At 37.7% G+C, this 17,747-nt stretch overlaps 1 protein-coding gene across 1 annotated transcript in view; it reads left to right on the top strand.

Annotated features, from left to right (window-relative positions):
• Positions 1-8,453: 8,453 nt before the first annotated feature.
• Positions 8,454-17,747, top strand: part of LOC122325476 (cadherin-2-like) — a 40,239-nt gene continuing 30,945 nt past the window's right edge. The window contains exons 1-2 of the mRNA XM_043220522.1: positions 8,454-8,694; positions 15,260-15,448. Of these exons, the coding sequence (XP_043076457.1) occupies positions 8,599-8,694; positions 15,260-15,448 (285 nt within the window). The 5' untranslated portion in view covers positions 8,454-8,598. The remainder of the gene's footprint in view (positions 8,695-15,259; positions 15,449-17,747) is intronic.

Here is a 17,747-nt window from a genome sequence, read left to right as displayed (position 1 = left end):
CCGTATTGTTTATTAACATCTTATGTTAGCAGAGTCTATAGGTGTGCAAAGTTGGTTTGTTTTTCACACAGTGGGAGTATGTATGCTATTTATAGCTGTTTGAGTTTGTAATAGTATTAATAATAAACTTGTAATGTAGTAATGCCTTGATGAAGCATTGCACATCTGCTTTCAAAGTTTATGCTGTTTCAAAATAACACTGCATAGGCTAATTAAACCGCATACTTCAAATATACTGCCACATTGAAGCAGGGTAGCTGAGGATGGCTGTTCTTTGCATATTTTGTCTCCAGGATGGCTATACTCCAGTACATGCAAGGAGGAGGAAAACAACTAGTTATACAGTAGTTTGTATTTTAGGCTGTTGGCTTGCAAGCCTCAGAAAAGGCGGTTTAGTTCACAGTTGTGAACTTACTTAAATGTTTTCATCCTCTGATTTGTGGACAAAGTGTCAAGACCTGCTGATTAAGTTCTCTTTGGCATTGCAGGACCTCAGTGATCAAGGCTAAAGAGTAAAAGATGGTTCTCGAGAGCTCTTTCAGAGAGAAACATAAATAATACAGGGCAGATGGATGTGGTTTTTTTACAGCATATTTGTATCTCAGGCACCTAGAAGCATCACACAAAAAGTGCTGTGTGCAGAAGAAAAAACAAGTGTTTTGGTTCATTCACGCTAATTAGCAGTCCAGACGTGTGGTTTTGTGAGGAGGATTTGAAGCACGTCCGATCTCTCTGCCATAGCTTGTTTTCCCAACACAAACTACACCTCAAACTCCAGACCTATCAAGTCACATCACAACTTGTTAGATTCTGTCATTCCAAAGAGAAAGTTGTGAAAACGGTGAATTAAAATATTTACTCAACAAGTCCTGAGCATATGCAAAAATAAATAAATACATAAATAGAAATGCACTGTTATAATCGACTTCATTAGACATAAACGCCATCATACTAAATAAAAAATCATACTGACCCCAAACTTTTGCATAATAGTGCTAAATAAAAGTATTATTCAAAAGACTGGCTTTTGAATAATAACAGCTTTTACTGGAAATGACAGTATTTTGTAACATTATAAACCTCGTCTTTACTGCCATTTTTTATCAATCCATGCTGCATAAAAATGTAAATTTAAAAAAACGAATCGACCTCCAAACTTTTGAATAATAGAGTTAAAGTTTTTTTTGTTTTTTCAAAAAGACTGAGTTTTGAGTAATAACACATTTCATTTGCAACGAATATTGTTTGTAACATTATAAACATATTTACTGCCACTTTTGATCAATTTAATGCATCCATGCTGCATAACAGCTTTTATTTTAAGTGAAAATCTTTTGCAACACCGTAACTTCTTTTGATCGATTTAATGCATCGTAAATCATACTGACCACAAACTTTTGAATAATAGTGCCAGAACGAAATCCGATCTCTCTGCCCTACTATCCCTCAAACTCCAGACCTATAAATACACGTTGCAACTTGTTAGATTTTGCCATCCCAAAGGCAAAGTCACAAAAAAAAAAAACCAAGGTATTAAAGTGTTTACTCAACATCCGGAGTGCATAATATGACAGTCACATCTGCGAATGTCATATTACTCACAAGCAGCGCATTTTCAGCGCTACGAGACTGCGAAGAGCGGCACAGACTCAGAGTGTTATAACCCACTTCGCTTCATCAAGCATAACCGCCATTGTCAAAAGTGACAGAATGTTTGGGTCAGGGGGGACCCGCGCGCGTGTGTGCCTGGGCTGGCGCGTGTGTGCGAGGGTAACAGTTTGGTGCCCTCACTGTCCCCCTGTCTTTGTGTTGTGTGGGTCTGCTGGTCGTACAGAGAGTTCTGTGCTGCCGTACATTATTCCTCCGTCAGTCAAGCGGAACAATGCAGCCCTCCAGTACCAGACCTGAAGACCTTGCCACGTGTATGTGTGTGTATGCGCACGCACACATCTACACTGTGCAGTTGTGAGTGTGTGGATGTCTTTGTGAATGTCATGCCCCTTTTTCCCAGTACTACCTGCAGTAGTGCGGCAGGTGGACCTGATCAGGCATGGGGTAATGGGAAAGACTATCTTTTATTCTTGCAAAGACATTAACACAATACCCTTTTTTTTGGCAGCCACCATTTAGACAGGAAGCATTTAAAAGGAATAGTTCACCTAGAAGTAAAAATTCCTTTTTATGCCCTCATGTCATTCAGTACCCTTAAATGTTTTTTTTTGCCCTTGTGAAAAAGTGTTTTTTGGCTGTAAGGCCAAAAAAAAAAAAAGTGACACTTAAGTTGCACGTCCTGTTCTGTGTTTTTGAAAGATGCCTATTATAATCACCAAGGCAGCATATATTTGATTTTTATTTCTTTTCTCTAGTCTTTGGTGTTACATTATCCTTCCGAAATAATTCTAATATGCTCATTCGTTGCTTAAGAAACATGTAATATTATCCGTGGTGAACACTGTTGTGCTGTTTAATGTTTTTCAGGAAACTGTGCTGCCCTTTTCAGGAATCTCTGATGTATGAAATGTTCAAACGAACACAATTTAGTTGAAACATTCTAAATATCTTACTGTCATTTTTGCTCAGTGTAATGTGTCCTTGTTTAATAAAGGTATTTATGGTTTCCAAAAAATTAAAAAGAGAGACACTCAAGAACCAGTAACATTTGATGTTAGCCAATCTGAATTGTATTTGCATATTTCTAATTGGAACAGGAAGTTGGAACGGACATTTGAACACTTGTCAATATCGTCAATAGCAATCGGTATACAGCCTAGAAAATTCACACTTAATAGCTTGTACCAGAAACAAAAGCAGGCAAGACACTTTAAAATGAAAAAAAATTGTTCTTTAGTATTTAATTCAAAAAAGTGTATTGATGCTAAAGATAAATTGGAAGCACTTTACAATAAGTGTACATGAATAATCATGTCCTAATACGTAAACCAGTTCATCAAATATTAATTCTTCTTAAAGGTTTTAACTAATCATGAATTAATGAAGAGCTATCTTTAAGTACAACTGGAGTTGTAGTTATACACATGAACAACAGCAGCCTTAACTATGTTAGTATATGTTTGATACTTAATGCATTAATTAACAATTATGGCTAAACTGAATCGAAAAGTCTTTTTAAAAAAGAATAAGAAATTCTCTGCCTTTGAAATAAATGAAAAGAATTTAATACTATCTTTTTTGAACTCTTGTTTAAAAGTGTGACATAAATATTACTGGGTGGAAAAAGATGAGTTGATCTGTAGTGTAGAAAATACTAAATACACTAATAACTTATCTTGTTTTGTATTGTTCTCATTCCTTTTAAAGTCACTCTGATGATACAAGATCAATCATAAAGCTGAAAATGCCAAAAGTTCAAATAATGATATTACATTATTTTAATTTATTTCAAAGCCAGTGTATTACTTAAAGTGGCTGTTTGATTTAGTTTACTCATAAATATTTCTTAATGCTTTAACTATCAAATATGTACTGACATATAGTTAAGGCTGCTGTTATTCATGCTTGAAACCATACGAATCCAGCTCTTCATTAATTCATGATTAGTTAACTGTTTTAATAATCATTGGTATTTAATGAATTAAGTATTAATTTAGGCGCTAATGCATGATTATTCAAAAGTGTTACTGATAAATCTGATAAAACACCAGTTCTTATTCCAAAGACCATTTTATTAGACCCAAGAAAATGTGTGTAGTATAATATGTACGTTCAGTGCTTTTAATCATTTCTCTCTGGAAAGAGAGAGAATACATTTTAAATGAGCGCGTCTGTTGAAAGTCCATTTGCAAGGCAAGGTTTAGGTGTACTCTGGCATATAGATTAATCTAATGCTTACAGACATCAACTAAAAACCATCTTTGACGCTCACGTCCTTCAAAATCCTATCCATATTGCAGGAGTTGTTTTTCCACTTAGAGTTGATTCATGAGAAGGCTTCATCTTCAGCTCCAGATGACCCCTGAACACCTCTCTGTGTCTACACACCACCCAGTAAGGCCAAGAGCTTGTTGTAAAGCTTCTGAGTTTGTGATGTTGTTCTGTTTGTAAGCACAGGGCTGAATGACCTTCAGGGGAGCCTGTGGAGAACATCAAACGCTGCAGCTCTCCTGAACTGTCTTAACCTGTACTGTAGACCTGCACATGGAGAGGACACACCTCACAGCCACTCACTCCCCACCATCGTAGAGTTGCTTCTGGCTATATTTTTTTCTTCTTTTCTCTGTGTATTCCTCATTCTACCTAGCATTCTGTTTGTCTGCCTATCTATCCATCTGTCTATCTATTTGTCTGTCTGTCCGTCTCAAGTGGCAACCTCCCGGTCTCTCTCGTGAAACCAACACGGAAGTGACTAAAACTACAGTTCGTCGACTAGTGAGGGGGTGAATTTTTTATAACTCGTCCGTTTAAATTATATTAAGCCTTAAGGTTCTGCGTAATTAAGGGCAACTTGATTGACAGGCGGGTTGCCGCTGCTGTCACCACAGACAAGTTAGGTGGGCTTGGTTTCATCAACCAGCAGCTCCCGCCTCTTTTCGCTCTGCCCACTTTGAGCTTCAAAGATGCTGTGCAGAAACCTACAGGTGGTGGCATCACAGACAATACGTCTATGTTTATACAGTCTATGATCTATCTATCAGCTAGCTAGTTATATAGTTGTCTATCTATCTGGCCACATACTTATCGGCATACACTCATACACACTCTCACAGACACGATCATCTAGTTTTTCTTATTCTCATTCTTGCTTTTGGTCAATACCTCTCCCACATATCCTCTTACACATTAGACCTTGACATTCCAAAATCTGAATTGCAGTTTCAATAAAGCTGCCTTGTGCAGAAACGTCAATCGATTATCGATTTTTCTTGTTGTTTTTATTTATGCGTGCCGCAGTTAAAGCTTCTGACTTGAATGAGAAATTGTAATTGAATATTGTACTGGATTTTTCTGTGCTTCACACAGCCTCACATTTCAGTTTGTTTTGAATTGCTATTTCAAGGACCTCCTACTTGTACAGATATGGTCTTTATATTGGATTTGAAGACTTGGCTGTCAGTCTGTGTGTTAATAGTGGGGATTTTACAAAATAGCTGATTCATTCAGGAACAAAAATGTGTTTTCATTATTGAGTCACTGAATCATTCGTTATTAACACTTGCTATTAAAATGTGACCTGTATTGCGAGCTCTACAAATGCACATTATAATGACCAACATAAACAAGTTTGTGATCTAGTAGTCATGTCTGCATTCATATATCCTGTCCAACAAACTGTTTTTGCTTGTATTATGCACATTGTTTACTCACCAAGCTTTTCAAAATACACCTGAAACACTCAGTCCCCAGTTGCCTTATATTATACAAGTCCTATTGATGTGGACCAAATTTACATTAAGTACACTGTGTTAAACTGGTAGTCAGATGCTGGTCATCGCATGCCAAATTTAATCTAGAAGTTCATCAAATAAAACTCCAGATTGGTGCATTCCCAACCAGTTAGACTGCTGAATAAAGCTTGCCTGTTTTTATATTTAGTATGCATGAGGAAATCAATAAATGGACTTTTTATCTGAAGCTGAGACTCGTGGGCACATGTCTGTACAACCGTGTCTTTTGTTATGAAAGCGAGAAAGAAAGTAAGACAGAGAGGCTATGAGGGAATTCTGATTTGGCATCTTTGGCAACAGCACACTCTGAGGCCAACCATTCTTGCGTTCCCATGCCAACATCCCATCCCATAATGAAACAATATCATGCAGGACAACTCCTGAATTCAGTGTTTTTACTTATGCAAACACTCAAGATTTAGCCTTTGTCCCTTTATCCGCAGGTTTATCCTCTGTATGTCAGTTGTGGAGTGACAAAAAGCCTTCAATGGCAATAATTAGCTCATTCCATTAAAGCAAATTAGCCTAATTTACAAAAACATTGACTGCCGTTGTTGCTTCACAGAAACATCCATCTCTCTTTTTTATCATGAGTGTGTTTTTTTAATCTTTCCTGGTGCCAGATGTTTTTGTTGATGTTTAGTAAGGAAGGGGAAAAAAATAAATTAACAATTTTCCCATCAACAACAGGCTGCAATTAGAGCATTCAGACCATTCGTGACACTTGCCAAATAACAAAATCACTCTGATTCTTGATTTAAATCTTTATATATTTTCAGGAGAACTGACATAGTAAAATGTTATTATTCTCCCAGTATGATGCACTTTGTTTTTCCGTTTTGAGCAGAGCTTGTTAAAGTAGGCAGCATGCTTTCATGTGTCAGTGGTTTGGTGCTCATTCTGAAAACTGAATATTGGCATCTTCCCCTCCCCTTTGCAATTATTCACCAGACGAAACTCTGGAGCGTTGAGCAAGCCGTGCTGCAATTGGTGAAATGGATTCTACGCTTTATTAGCCTGTTGTTTTGGTGCATCTTCTGGTGGGAAGTCGTGTGGTAAATTGGATAGATGGCTTGATAAAAAGCTTGTCGTGCAAGATATTTCATGGTAGATTTTATTTATTTTTTATTTTTTACATTTTCACCCAGCACTCTTAACAAGTGACTTGGTCCCACAGTGATTTATGAAATCAATTTGTCTTGTTATCAGTGGGATTGTGGAGGAGAGATAAAATCAGAAGGAAGTGATTTTAGTTCCATCTTTCTTTCTTTTCAATCCTGAGGGAAGAAAGAGATGAGAGAAGCGGCACTCAGATCTATTTGGCATGCTTTGACCCTCTACTACTGGAAGTCTGCAAAGACTGAACACTGCCAGAACAATATGCACCTGAAGTGTCACTAATGAATAGATGAGACTGGGGCTAGTTGTCATAATGTTACATCTAAAAAACAAAAATGTGTTCTAGCGGTTTTGGTTTAAAATGCCTTAGTCAAAACAAGTATACTATTTTTGCTTTATTGTAGAAACTGTAGCTATAGTCGGTCAAATATGTTTTAAATGCTGTTTATATGAAATTTGAAACTCTGTATTAGCAGGGCAATGCAATTCATTTTACTGGAGTGCAAAATGATCAGTGGACATTTATAGAAAAAAAGGTAACTTTATTTGCATGCATATTATTAGAATATTAGCCATTTATAGTGCTATTTAAGCACATATTTATGCCTTATTCTACATACCTAGTCATACCCAATACCTAAACTATCTTTCTAACTATTAATAAGTAGCAAATTAAGATTTTATTGAGGAAAAAATAGTTGTAGTTAATAGTTAACAAATGTTACCTATTCTATACTGTTACCAAAATAGCTTTAATTGTTTTGTCTTTACAAGTTCATTTTCAAAATTGAACTTAAATGAATAGTTCATCACAAAATAAATATTTGCTTAAAATGGGCCGTGCAAGATGTAGAAAGCATCACATCACTTGCTCATCAATCAGTCCTCTGCGATGAATGGGTGCCGTCAGAATGATTTAAACATCACAATAATCCACAAATAACAAACACGCAGCTTTTAAGTTTTCGCAAAATGTTAATGTATGGACTGTGTGGATTTTTGTGACGCGTTATTCAGCAGTTTTGACTGTCATTCACTTTAGAGGATCCAATGTGCAAATGATGTAATGCTAAATTTATCCAAATCTGCTACAGATTCGCCTGAGGGTGAGAAAATATGCACCAAATCTCACCACATTTTCCGGAGATCTATTCCTTTAACCTGGAGAAATGTGTACTATTTGTGAAAAGTAGTGCCTGGTTCCCCATATACTTAGAGCAGAAGTGGTCTACTAAAGTTTTACGCTTGAACTTGTGGTAAATGTGAAATAGAGCTCTAATTTTTAAACTGTGATTAATCTAGACATGGCACATGGCTCTCTCTCTCACTTGCTTGCTCACTTTAAGTAGAGCTGAAGCTGTGGAACTTTCCCTCAGGTGTAACTGAATGGACCATCTGCTATTGTTGACCAGAACCCTTCCCCAGCAAGCATAGCGGGAGAAAGCATATGACTCACTCATTCTGTTTGCTATCTTCACTTCTTTTAAGAGAAACTGAATTTTGTTGTTTATTAAGAGAATCCTTTTTTTGTATATACTATAAACATCATCGACAAATGGTATTTTATGTTTGGCGCATTGCTTATATTATTGGATTTAGCCATAGCCCATCGTTTATTACATATATGATTCATTTCATTTATTCCATTATTGACTTGTATGTGGCTGAATAAAGTGTTAATCAATAACACCTTGTCCACCTTAAATGCAATAACAACAATACGTTCATACTCTATATAACCACAATGTTTTATTTAATAAGCAGTTTAGCTTAGTAGGGGGGATAGACAATGACAAATGTGTGGGCATTAGCAATAAAACATTTTTCCCAGAAATAATAGTATTTTTGAACAGTTTTTTGTGGTTGCGTGTGGTAGCAAAGAGTTTCATTGTTATTAATTAACGTTTTTCTTACCCTCTACCCTCTCTTTCTGTCTTTTCTTGCAGTGAAGTTCGAAACCTGTCAACAAATAGAGGAGGTATCTTTCGAAAGCAGTGACCCAAAGTTCAGCATTCGGCGGGATGGCTCTCTTTACGCAGGGCAACATGTGACGAATCTAACTGAACCTATCCAGTTCATGGTGACAGCCAGAGACAGAGCGGGCAACTATATCTGGGAGACCACTGTTAAACTGGCCCTCGCTGGACACCTGCTATCACCTCCCGTTAACCAGGCAAGTACAAATTATGTGTCATTTAAGTCAAATATTATTCTAAAAATGTTATTTATAAAAAAAATATTATTTGTAACAATTTTATAGATTTTATCATTTTTTTTACTGAATTGTTGATCAAATAATGCATGTTGAACATAGCATAGTTTTTTCAAAAACCTTACAAAATCTTAAGACCCAAGCATTTTAATGGTAGCATGTATACAGTTTTTTAATTTGCATTTTACTTTTTATTTCGTTTTTGTATTTAGTGGGTATTGTAAAAAGCCGTGGGTGAATCTAGCAGCTCAGTAATGGAGTGCATGAAATAATGTACATTGATTGAGTTCATGGTTTTAGGGGGGTCGTGGGGGAGATGATGTGCCGTCTCACTGTAATTATTTGCCCATATAGCACAAGCAAGAACGAGATTCAATAACACGGCACAATGTTATTACATTTAAGCAATCATCAGATTTTGAAAAGTAGTTATAGCTTTTAAATTGATTACATTTCGGTTCTCTCTCGCGTGCATGTATGCACAGGCGACACTGTCACGTGTGGATCGCATTTAAAGGGTTTGCACAAGCCCTTGGCAACGTACCAAAAGTCATGATCTGATTATGAAAGTGAATGCTCAAATGTAATTTTTATACAAAAGATGAAAGGAGTAATATTTCATCCAAGTTGCCCCCCTCCCACCTCTTCACACCCGCGCAATTCTGCCACGATGTGTCCTGCTTGGCAAGTATCATTAAACTTTTAATACATGTGGCTGTCATGCTCATGTCCTGTGCTCTGGTGTAGAGCAGATGAGGTGTACAGGCTTTATATAGATGTCTTTCCCACTGGCATCGGACTGTTTCTGCATCCAAAGTGACCTAGAAATGCCAAGCAGAGAAGCAGGAATGCAGGTCCTCTAGGGATCCTGGAGTCTGGTCTGGCGAGCCCTATCCCCGTGTCCCTAACCCCACACATGTCCTCTCCTTCTGCACGACCATTTAGAGAAATGTCTCCTTGCCGGTTACGGCAGGTTACTGAAGGACAAACGCACATGTGTGCGCACACACACGAAGCAAGAAGATACTGGGTGTTCTGGGAAATGTGACTCTTTGCAACTCTCTGACCTAGTTGAGACCATAAATAATTAATGAAAAAATTATCAAAATAAAAATTAAGTTTAGCTCTCAGAGTATTTCAACATTAATACGTGTTTCATCTATTTACAAATTTCATCTATCTTGTCTCGAATTCCAGACAGATGAGATTTTCATGAACTAATTATCCTCAAGTAACTCAATGAAGTATCAAATAGCATGGGCGTAGGAACAATCTGACAAAGTAAGGGAACAAATTATGAACCTTAACATTTTGGCAGGCGTCCAGTCTACTGTCTACTACGGTTTAATGTTTTTTGTTTTCTGCATCATGGCCAAGCAAAAAATACCATGGAATTTGAATGCAATAATAATGGCATGTAATAAAAGTACCATGGATTTACCATCATAGTACCGTTTTAGTGAAGGGTTCCATGCATCTGACAGAAATTGTTATAATAGGCATTCCTTTCTCAATTTTCTATATATTTATTTAATCTGTTTTGCCCTCTTGACTTGAAAGACAGATATATTTAGAGGCAGCACTTAGGAAAATTAACATAGAAATTAGCACTTAAATGAACACACTCACATACAGAAATGCCCACACACACACACACACACACACATGCACTGCAAAGACTCATTTGCCATAAATGTAATTAAAAATAAGGCATCTCATTTACAAAGTAAGTAAGTCTTTTGTTACTTTGAAGTAACGTAGATGAAAGACGTTGATACGGAAGCTAGCTATTATCAAATGTGTATCAACAAAGATATCCCTCAGTGCAATTCTTCGTGCCTCTGCTGCGCGTAAATGTCAGTAGGTTACGTGTAGTTCATTATAAACTTGCATGGCATTTGCCTGGATAGTGTGGCTTGTATTTGTTTTATCCATATGCAGCTTTTATTCTAGTATATTCTGTTGTATCTTCTTCTGGGTTGACAAGTTCCAGCCAATGCTTTAGAGTTCAGCACAACAGTGCAGTTTCTTTGTCCCCCAACATGTTTTATTGAGCAAAGTTTCTATGCTTTTGGATGGTACAGGTCTAAAAATACCCAGGACTGTTCTTTGGCTGGCATTTAGCTCAATATGAGCCTCATCTGCCCCTAAGCTGGAGTTTGGTATTCATGTGTGCTGGGAATTATGTTCAGCAGCCATTAGGTCTGTTTTCCTTTCAACTATATAAATTCATATGAACAAAGAGTCAGAAACGAACTAATTTTAAGTCTTACAAGCTTTAAGCACAAAATAACGCAATATGTTGTTTATGTTCTTCACAGGTCGAATATTACACTAGCTGCACTGTATGAGACATTTGATTGGCTTAAAGAGAATCAAACACGAAAAAGCCATTTGTACAGGAATCTGGCAGCACTAGTCACATTTTGTATTTTTGATTGGCTGAAAACAAGTAGCAACCAAAAGAAGTCATTTGTTCAGCAATCAGATTAAAATTACAATTGGAGTTCACACATTACATTTCTTGTTTTTGAATGACTTAAAAAAAACAGCTCAATCATTTGGGAACTGGAGTTCACTAATTTCATCCCCTAAGACTAATTTGTTTAAGAAGCAAACTACACTGTTCACGCTGTATGTTTTTGAATTTGTGCTGGCTCAAAAGAGTCAAGTTGATGTTCCACCATAATTATTTTTTTGCTTCGAAATCATATAACCTCCCCATAAAAAACTGACTGATACTGGTTATGTTCTATGTCATTCATTCACTAAAAAGAAGCAGTTCGTAAGACTAATTAGTTTGGGAATAAAACTGCACTAACACTGTATGTTTCATCCATAGACTAATAAAGACGGTGACACATTTCATCTTCCATCCACTATAAAAAAGTGAAGTCCATTCCCAATATGGCCCCATCATCTTGCACTGATGATATTATTCAGAGCTAGAGTTATGCAGTAGTGAACACTAGTCCTGCCCAAACTACCACAGACCCAATTGCGAGCTCAAATAACTAATTAAAAGCAAACTTATTTGAAAAACGAAGACGTGAACATAAATCAATGTGATAAGAACTGCTTAAAATGATAGAAACACTCTTCGAGGAAAAATAATTTAAAATGTAATTTGGTTGTTTAGTTTGTATCCTATTCGTTTAAATTGAGAGGTTGGGACTTATGGCTACACCCCTGCTAGCCACCAGATGGCGATCTAAATGTTTTGGCTTCACTTTTCATGTGTGCGGCATTCATGATTTCATCCTGTAGATTCAGTAGCGGTGTATTTGTTATAAATAAGAGCCTAATGCCACCTAGCTGACACGATTAGTGAAGCGTTTTTGTAGCACTTATTATAAACCCAGAGTAATTCTTTCTTCTCACCTTTTTAATAATGGAGCTTCAGTAAAAACCTAGGTACATATCCGTTTTCTCTCGACGGCAAGGTCTGGTGCGAAGAAAGTAGCAAATGACTGCTGCCTAATGGGGAATTTGCACATACTGGCATGTAATGGAAAAACTCCAGACAGGGTTGCAAGCAGTGCAGTGCGGCCCTATAGAACAATAACCTCCAGATGTCTGCTGCAGAGCTGCAGGCTGACTGATGCCCAAACGGGTTTCTTCTCAGCGGGGAGGGATGGGGAGCCAGCTGGCAGGGCTGGTTCTTCTGGAGCTACGGGAGCTCAGGGCAATCCAGGCAGCCATTTCACACATGCTGACTCCCGAATGCGCCCACACACACACACACACACANAACACAACATGCTTGTTCTAGTTTATTCTTTCCTCTCTGTCTGTTGTAATGGGTGCATTGCTTGTTGCCCTACCACAGGAATAAACATTTTCATTAGGCATGCTGTTGTAAGTCTGTGCCTTTCATTGGCGTCGCCATGCTATGCTGAATCAGACCAGCCTGGATTTTCCTGTGCTGTTGGCTGCACATTCGGAGGAATGCTTCTGCAGCGCCAGTGAGAGCTATTTGATAAATCAAGGTCTTTATCACAGCTTCCAATGTCCTGTTTGTCAGCAGGCAAAAAAAATGTTAGAGATGGAGCGAGAGACAGATCGAGAAGATGAAAACCCCACTTTAATGAACAGATCTGTGAAGGGAGAGATTAGGCTTTTGTCTGTGTTTAAACGTATTCGGCTATTCACACCATATCTCAATGCGTCCTCCCGAAGGTGACGTTGCTGACTGGGCATGCTCTTAAATATATAAAATACAAGAACCATTTTAGTTTCCCTAAAGAACCTTTCAGTTGACAGTTCTTTTAAAAAACGTTTGTTTTTGTATAAAGAACATTTTAATAGTTAAAATATTATTCAATTGACTTTGCAATAAAATAGTTTGCACATTAAAAGCTATCCTGCATTTCTCAGTAGCAAAGCTGGAACATCAGTTTTTGAAGCAGTTAAACTTACAGTTTCACTGTTAGTAATACAGTTAAAGTAATTTACGCATGCTTAATGTTTCACTTTCTCTAGTAACTGCATTAATCTGCATATTAATTGTTCAAGCCCTCATTACTTGTTCTAAAATTATGTTTTAGCAACACCAACGGAGACTTGTTTTTTTTTAACATGAACAATTTTAAAAGATATTTTGCCCATATTACCACCTCGGACGTGCACCATTTTTCAGTAATTCAGTGGCCCGTCGTCAGCATTTACTTACTTCATGGAACCATCGATGCAAGTTTAGACACAGGAGCTTCGAATGCCTTCTTATAATCTGTCCTTTGTCTGTGAGGATTATTTAGCCCTCACTGCTCAACTTGATTTCTCCTCAATCTCTTTACATTCTCCAATCTCTTCTTCCTCTATTTCACCCTCTTATGCACAGTAATTCCACCTGCCGCCCCCCGAAAGGTCTCGTCGCAGCCTCTCTGTATTGCAGCAGCGGGTACCTGTGAGCTTCGTGGATGAGTAGAGCTGAGGCGGAAGTGATTTTATCAGCGCCTCACAGCTGCCCTCCTCGCTCGTTCACGGCTCCCTCCCTCCGCTACAATCCCTCCATTTTCCGAGCCCCTGCAGCCAGAGCCATCAAGCTGTGAAAAATTAAAACAAAAGAGGGAAAAAATACAATATGTTTGCTCAGATTTGCCCCACATCTGTTCGAGCTCTTCTGCCGACAAACCATGTTTGTGAGACATTGATAGGCTGACCTGCCTACGCATGCTTGAGTTGGCAACCCCCGCCGGGGGGACGCGAGACAGGCCGAGAGAGAGAGATAGAAGACTGGGATTTGGCGTAAGCGTCTCGGCTCGAAAATGCAGTGCCACAAACGTCGAGGTGTCAGGGGAAGAAATGGCAACACAGGATTACATGAAAAGCTGACAATTCAGAGATGAGCGCTAAAGACACTAAATGAGCCGCAGGACAGTCCCCTTCCACACACACACACAGTCAGCCCCTGTGACAAACAGTGCTTGTTTGATTGGTCGCTTCAGCCCTTTTCCTTGGCCTTTGGATGAATCAAGTGAGGGTCAGCGGCAGCTCTAGTTTTTCTTGTCTAAATTATTGATGTGGTATTTCATCAATCTTTTTCATTGGGCACCCATGAGGAAATGTCATGGTATGCGTCACTGTGGTATTGCTGTGTTATAAGGGCTGGTTTACAGAGGCCTTGACGTGATTTGTCATTTTGATTGGTCGTTTTAGCAGAAACCCCACAGCTATGTTTACGATCCTGACTCAGGGCTCAGGTGTGCACGTACTGTTCCATGGCGATTTTGCACCATTGCCTCACAAATAATAAGTGATTAAATGTATGTGCTCCTAGGTGTTTTTGTCTCTTCGACCTGGCTGTTTTATGCATTTAATTGCTCTATTATGACTCCCGTAAGCGTTATCTTTATTTGTTCTAAATTCTTTATATTCAAAGTTTAAGAGTGTTGACAGATTTTGCAGTCTTATTGTATTGTAGTATTGTAGTCTTTATTGTTTTTTTTTCATTCATTCATTTTAGTCACTTTTCATTTTAGTCAAAATTATTTTTTTTTGTTTAAATAAATCTCAAACATGACTTACCTATACCACCATTATGAATTGAATTAAAACACCAACAAAGAAATTGTTAATTGAAATAAAACAAAAAAATTACAAACTTGAAGTACTATAATAAAACTAAACTGAAATAATAAAAGAAAACAGCACATAACTTTCATTTTAATTTATCTTTTTAAAATTACATTTAATTTAAATTAAATTTTTTTTATTAAAATGTAAAAAGGTAAAAATTAAATTCTAATACAAAACCCTATTAAATACTATAATAGTATATAAATAATGCTTAAACAAAAAATAATTAGTGTTAATTAAAGCATTGTTCATTACTGGGTTTTTTTTGTTGTTTTTGTTTTTCAGTTTTTTTTATATTTTGAAAATGAAAATTTATAGTTTTCTTTTTGTATCATCATGATCTTATTTATAGTATCACATTTCATTCTCTATAGTTTCTTTTCAATATCCTGTCTTTGAGAATGTCAAGGTCTGCTTAATATGTATTGTTCATATATGTTTTCCACAGTTTGCTGGGGATGGTATTTATGGCGGATCCTCCCACAACCACTATCAAAATCCCAGACTCATTACGTTTCCACGACAACACCAGCGAGGCTCGTCCAATGGACTGCGGCGACAGAAGCGAGACTGGGTCATTCCACCAATCAACGTGCCTGAAAACTCCAGAGGACCCTTCCCTCAAGTTCTCGTCAGGGTCAGTAGCGGTTATGGTTCACAGCTAACTGTTATAAAAGGACTTAAAGGGGTTTTTTTTATTCAAGGTGAAAGACATTTCCATCGCCTTTGCTTAATGATCATATGGAATATTTTGACACATGACGCTTGGTTGTTAGTAGCACAGTACAACATTCAGCCATGAATGAAAAGACTCAAGATCTTGGCAAGCTTTGTCTCTCAGAACAGACAGTTCCGCAACTGAAGTTTCACTGTGTCCCTTCGAGACATAAAAGAACAAGCCTCTCTCAAGTCTCCTCACAGAAGCTTTTACCCAGGCCTCGCACTTCTGAAAGACAGAGCTTTCCTCGCCACGTCTCTTGAACCGCAGAGAAACCTAAGAGGTTAAAAAGCAGTATCACAGGTGAACATTTTCAAGAGCTTTCTTTCAGACAGCTCTTCTGCGTCTGCCGCTGAGAGCCCTTCTAAGGTAAGGAGAGGACTTGTGCTCCCTCTCTGAGTCAAGGGTTGATGAGGAGGGGGCTCAGAGGTAGATTGGCACAGGGTATCAACATCTCTCATCCATCTAATGCTTCTACAAAGCCTCTCCTTAACATTCTCCAGGATAAGATGAGAAATGAGGCTTTGAGGGATCTTTACTATCATATCTACAGGGTTCACTGCTAGGTTGGATGTAAGGCATAACGTACAGTAAGGGTCCTGATCAATGCTGTGTTCGCCGCCAACCAAGAACATCTTGTAATGAAAACGTTAAAAAAAATCAATAAAGCTTTTTAGCCTTAAGACAAATTAACTGCATTAATTAAATTTCAAAAGTCTTAGTTTTATAGACAGGGCTAAGCCCTTAGTACATTTAAGTCATTTTTATAAACATCCTTTATTAAAAAGCATTACTGGTCTGCATCTTAAGACAAACCAAATACACTGACATGTATTAAGATCATTCAGTGCAAAAAGAAAATGATAATCGTGGAATGTAGTTTATTGGTCATTACACCGTATATTTGGCGATTTAATGTCATTATTGACCAGTCAGAACCAAGTATTTTAGAGAGCAGTGTATACGAAAGGAAATCATGTGATTGAGGACTATAATGGTAGACTCAAACATACTTGGCATGGCAGCAGGTACTCCAAATGTTGAAGAGGATGTGTTCTCATAAAGAGTTTTTCTAGAAACCTGCACTAAAAAGTATCCTCCTCCACAGTACTTTGAGGTGTGTTATCCATGCCTGAGCTTCTCTGGGGTTCTACAAGCTTAGGTTTGTGTTATCTGTCGTTCAGACTCCAGCCTGGCCTTAGCATTCTGCGGACTGTCCTCATAAACTCCCTCACGGCCACTTGTACCTCAGATTACACCCATGGATTACTACAATCTCTTTCCACCGATGCTCACGCAGACGCATGGACATCACTTTAAACCACCCATATGGAAAGATTAGAAAACCTGTGAAAAAGCATGGAATCCATTTGAGGAGAGTTTTGATAACCCTTCTCACCTCTAGCCTTAAATGTTTGGCTTTACAGACCTGGGTCTGTGGGTGTGTGGCGCTGACACGTTATGCTTGTTGGCTATTTTCAGCCAATAAAAGATTACCTGCTGCAGCCAATACTAGGCCAAGTCCGCACTATGCCAAAGCAGATTATTCTGTACTGAAATAATTATAGAAAACATATATATGGCTTCTTTTCAGTTCTCTGGATTTTACTTTACATAGAGAATTCGTAATTTTGAGGCTTATATTTCATGTCAAAATCCCATCCTTTATGCATTTCTGAACAGGTTCTATAATATAGAAGACTTCTTGTAGTACCAAGGACATGATGTAACACACAGAACCTTGAATTACATCCATGCATTTGCATGTTGTTTTAAAAATTTGAAATTCACATCTGAGCATTTCGTTCAGCGAGAGCCTAGCCTGACCCATTTTTTAGCTCCCAAAATGTGTGCTTATTTCTCACAGAATTAATCAATACTCTTTCCAATCTCATAGGTGTAATTATGTAACGAGCAAATTATGTTATTAAGAATAACAACACGTTTTACTATTCAGTCGATTTTAATGAAATTGACAAACAAAAGATCTGGACAAAAGTGTCATTGGCACTCACCCTGTCTAAAGTGAGGGCTTGGCTTGTGTGTCACGCAGTAAATTGCCAGTAAACAGCAGCATTAAAGTTGATAGTGTGCATCTGCTGCTGTATCCATCTTGAAAATGTATTTGGTCTATATTACATATATTAATGTATGTGTGTATATGTATATTACAAAAATATTACAAATCTTACAGTTTTCCAGTACATATATATACACA

The sequence above is a fragment of the Puntigrus tetrazona genome, chromosome 20, assembly GCF_018831695.1.
Source record: "Puntigrus tetrazona isolate hp1 chromosome 20, ASM1883169v1, whole genome shotgun sequence".
Taxonomy (NCBI): Eukaryota; Metazoa; Chordata; class Actinopteri; order Cypriniformes; family Cyprinidae; genus Puntigrus; species Puntigrus tetrazona.
This window is presented reverse-complemented; position numbering and strand designations above follow the sequence as displayed.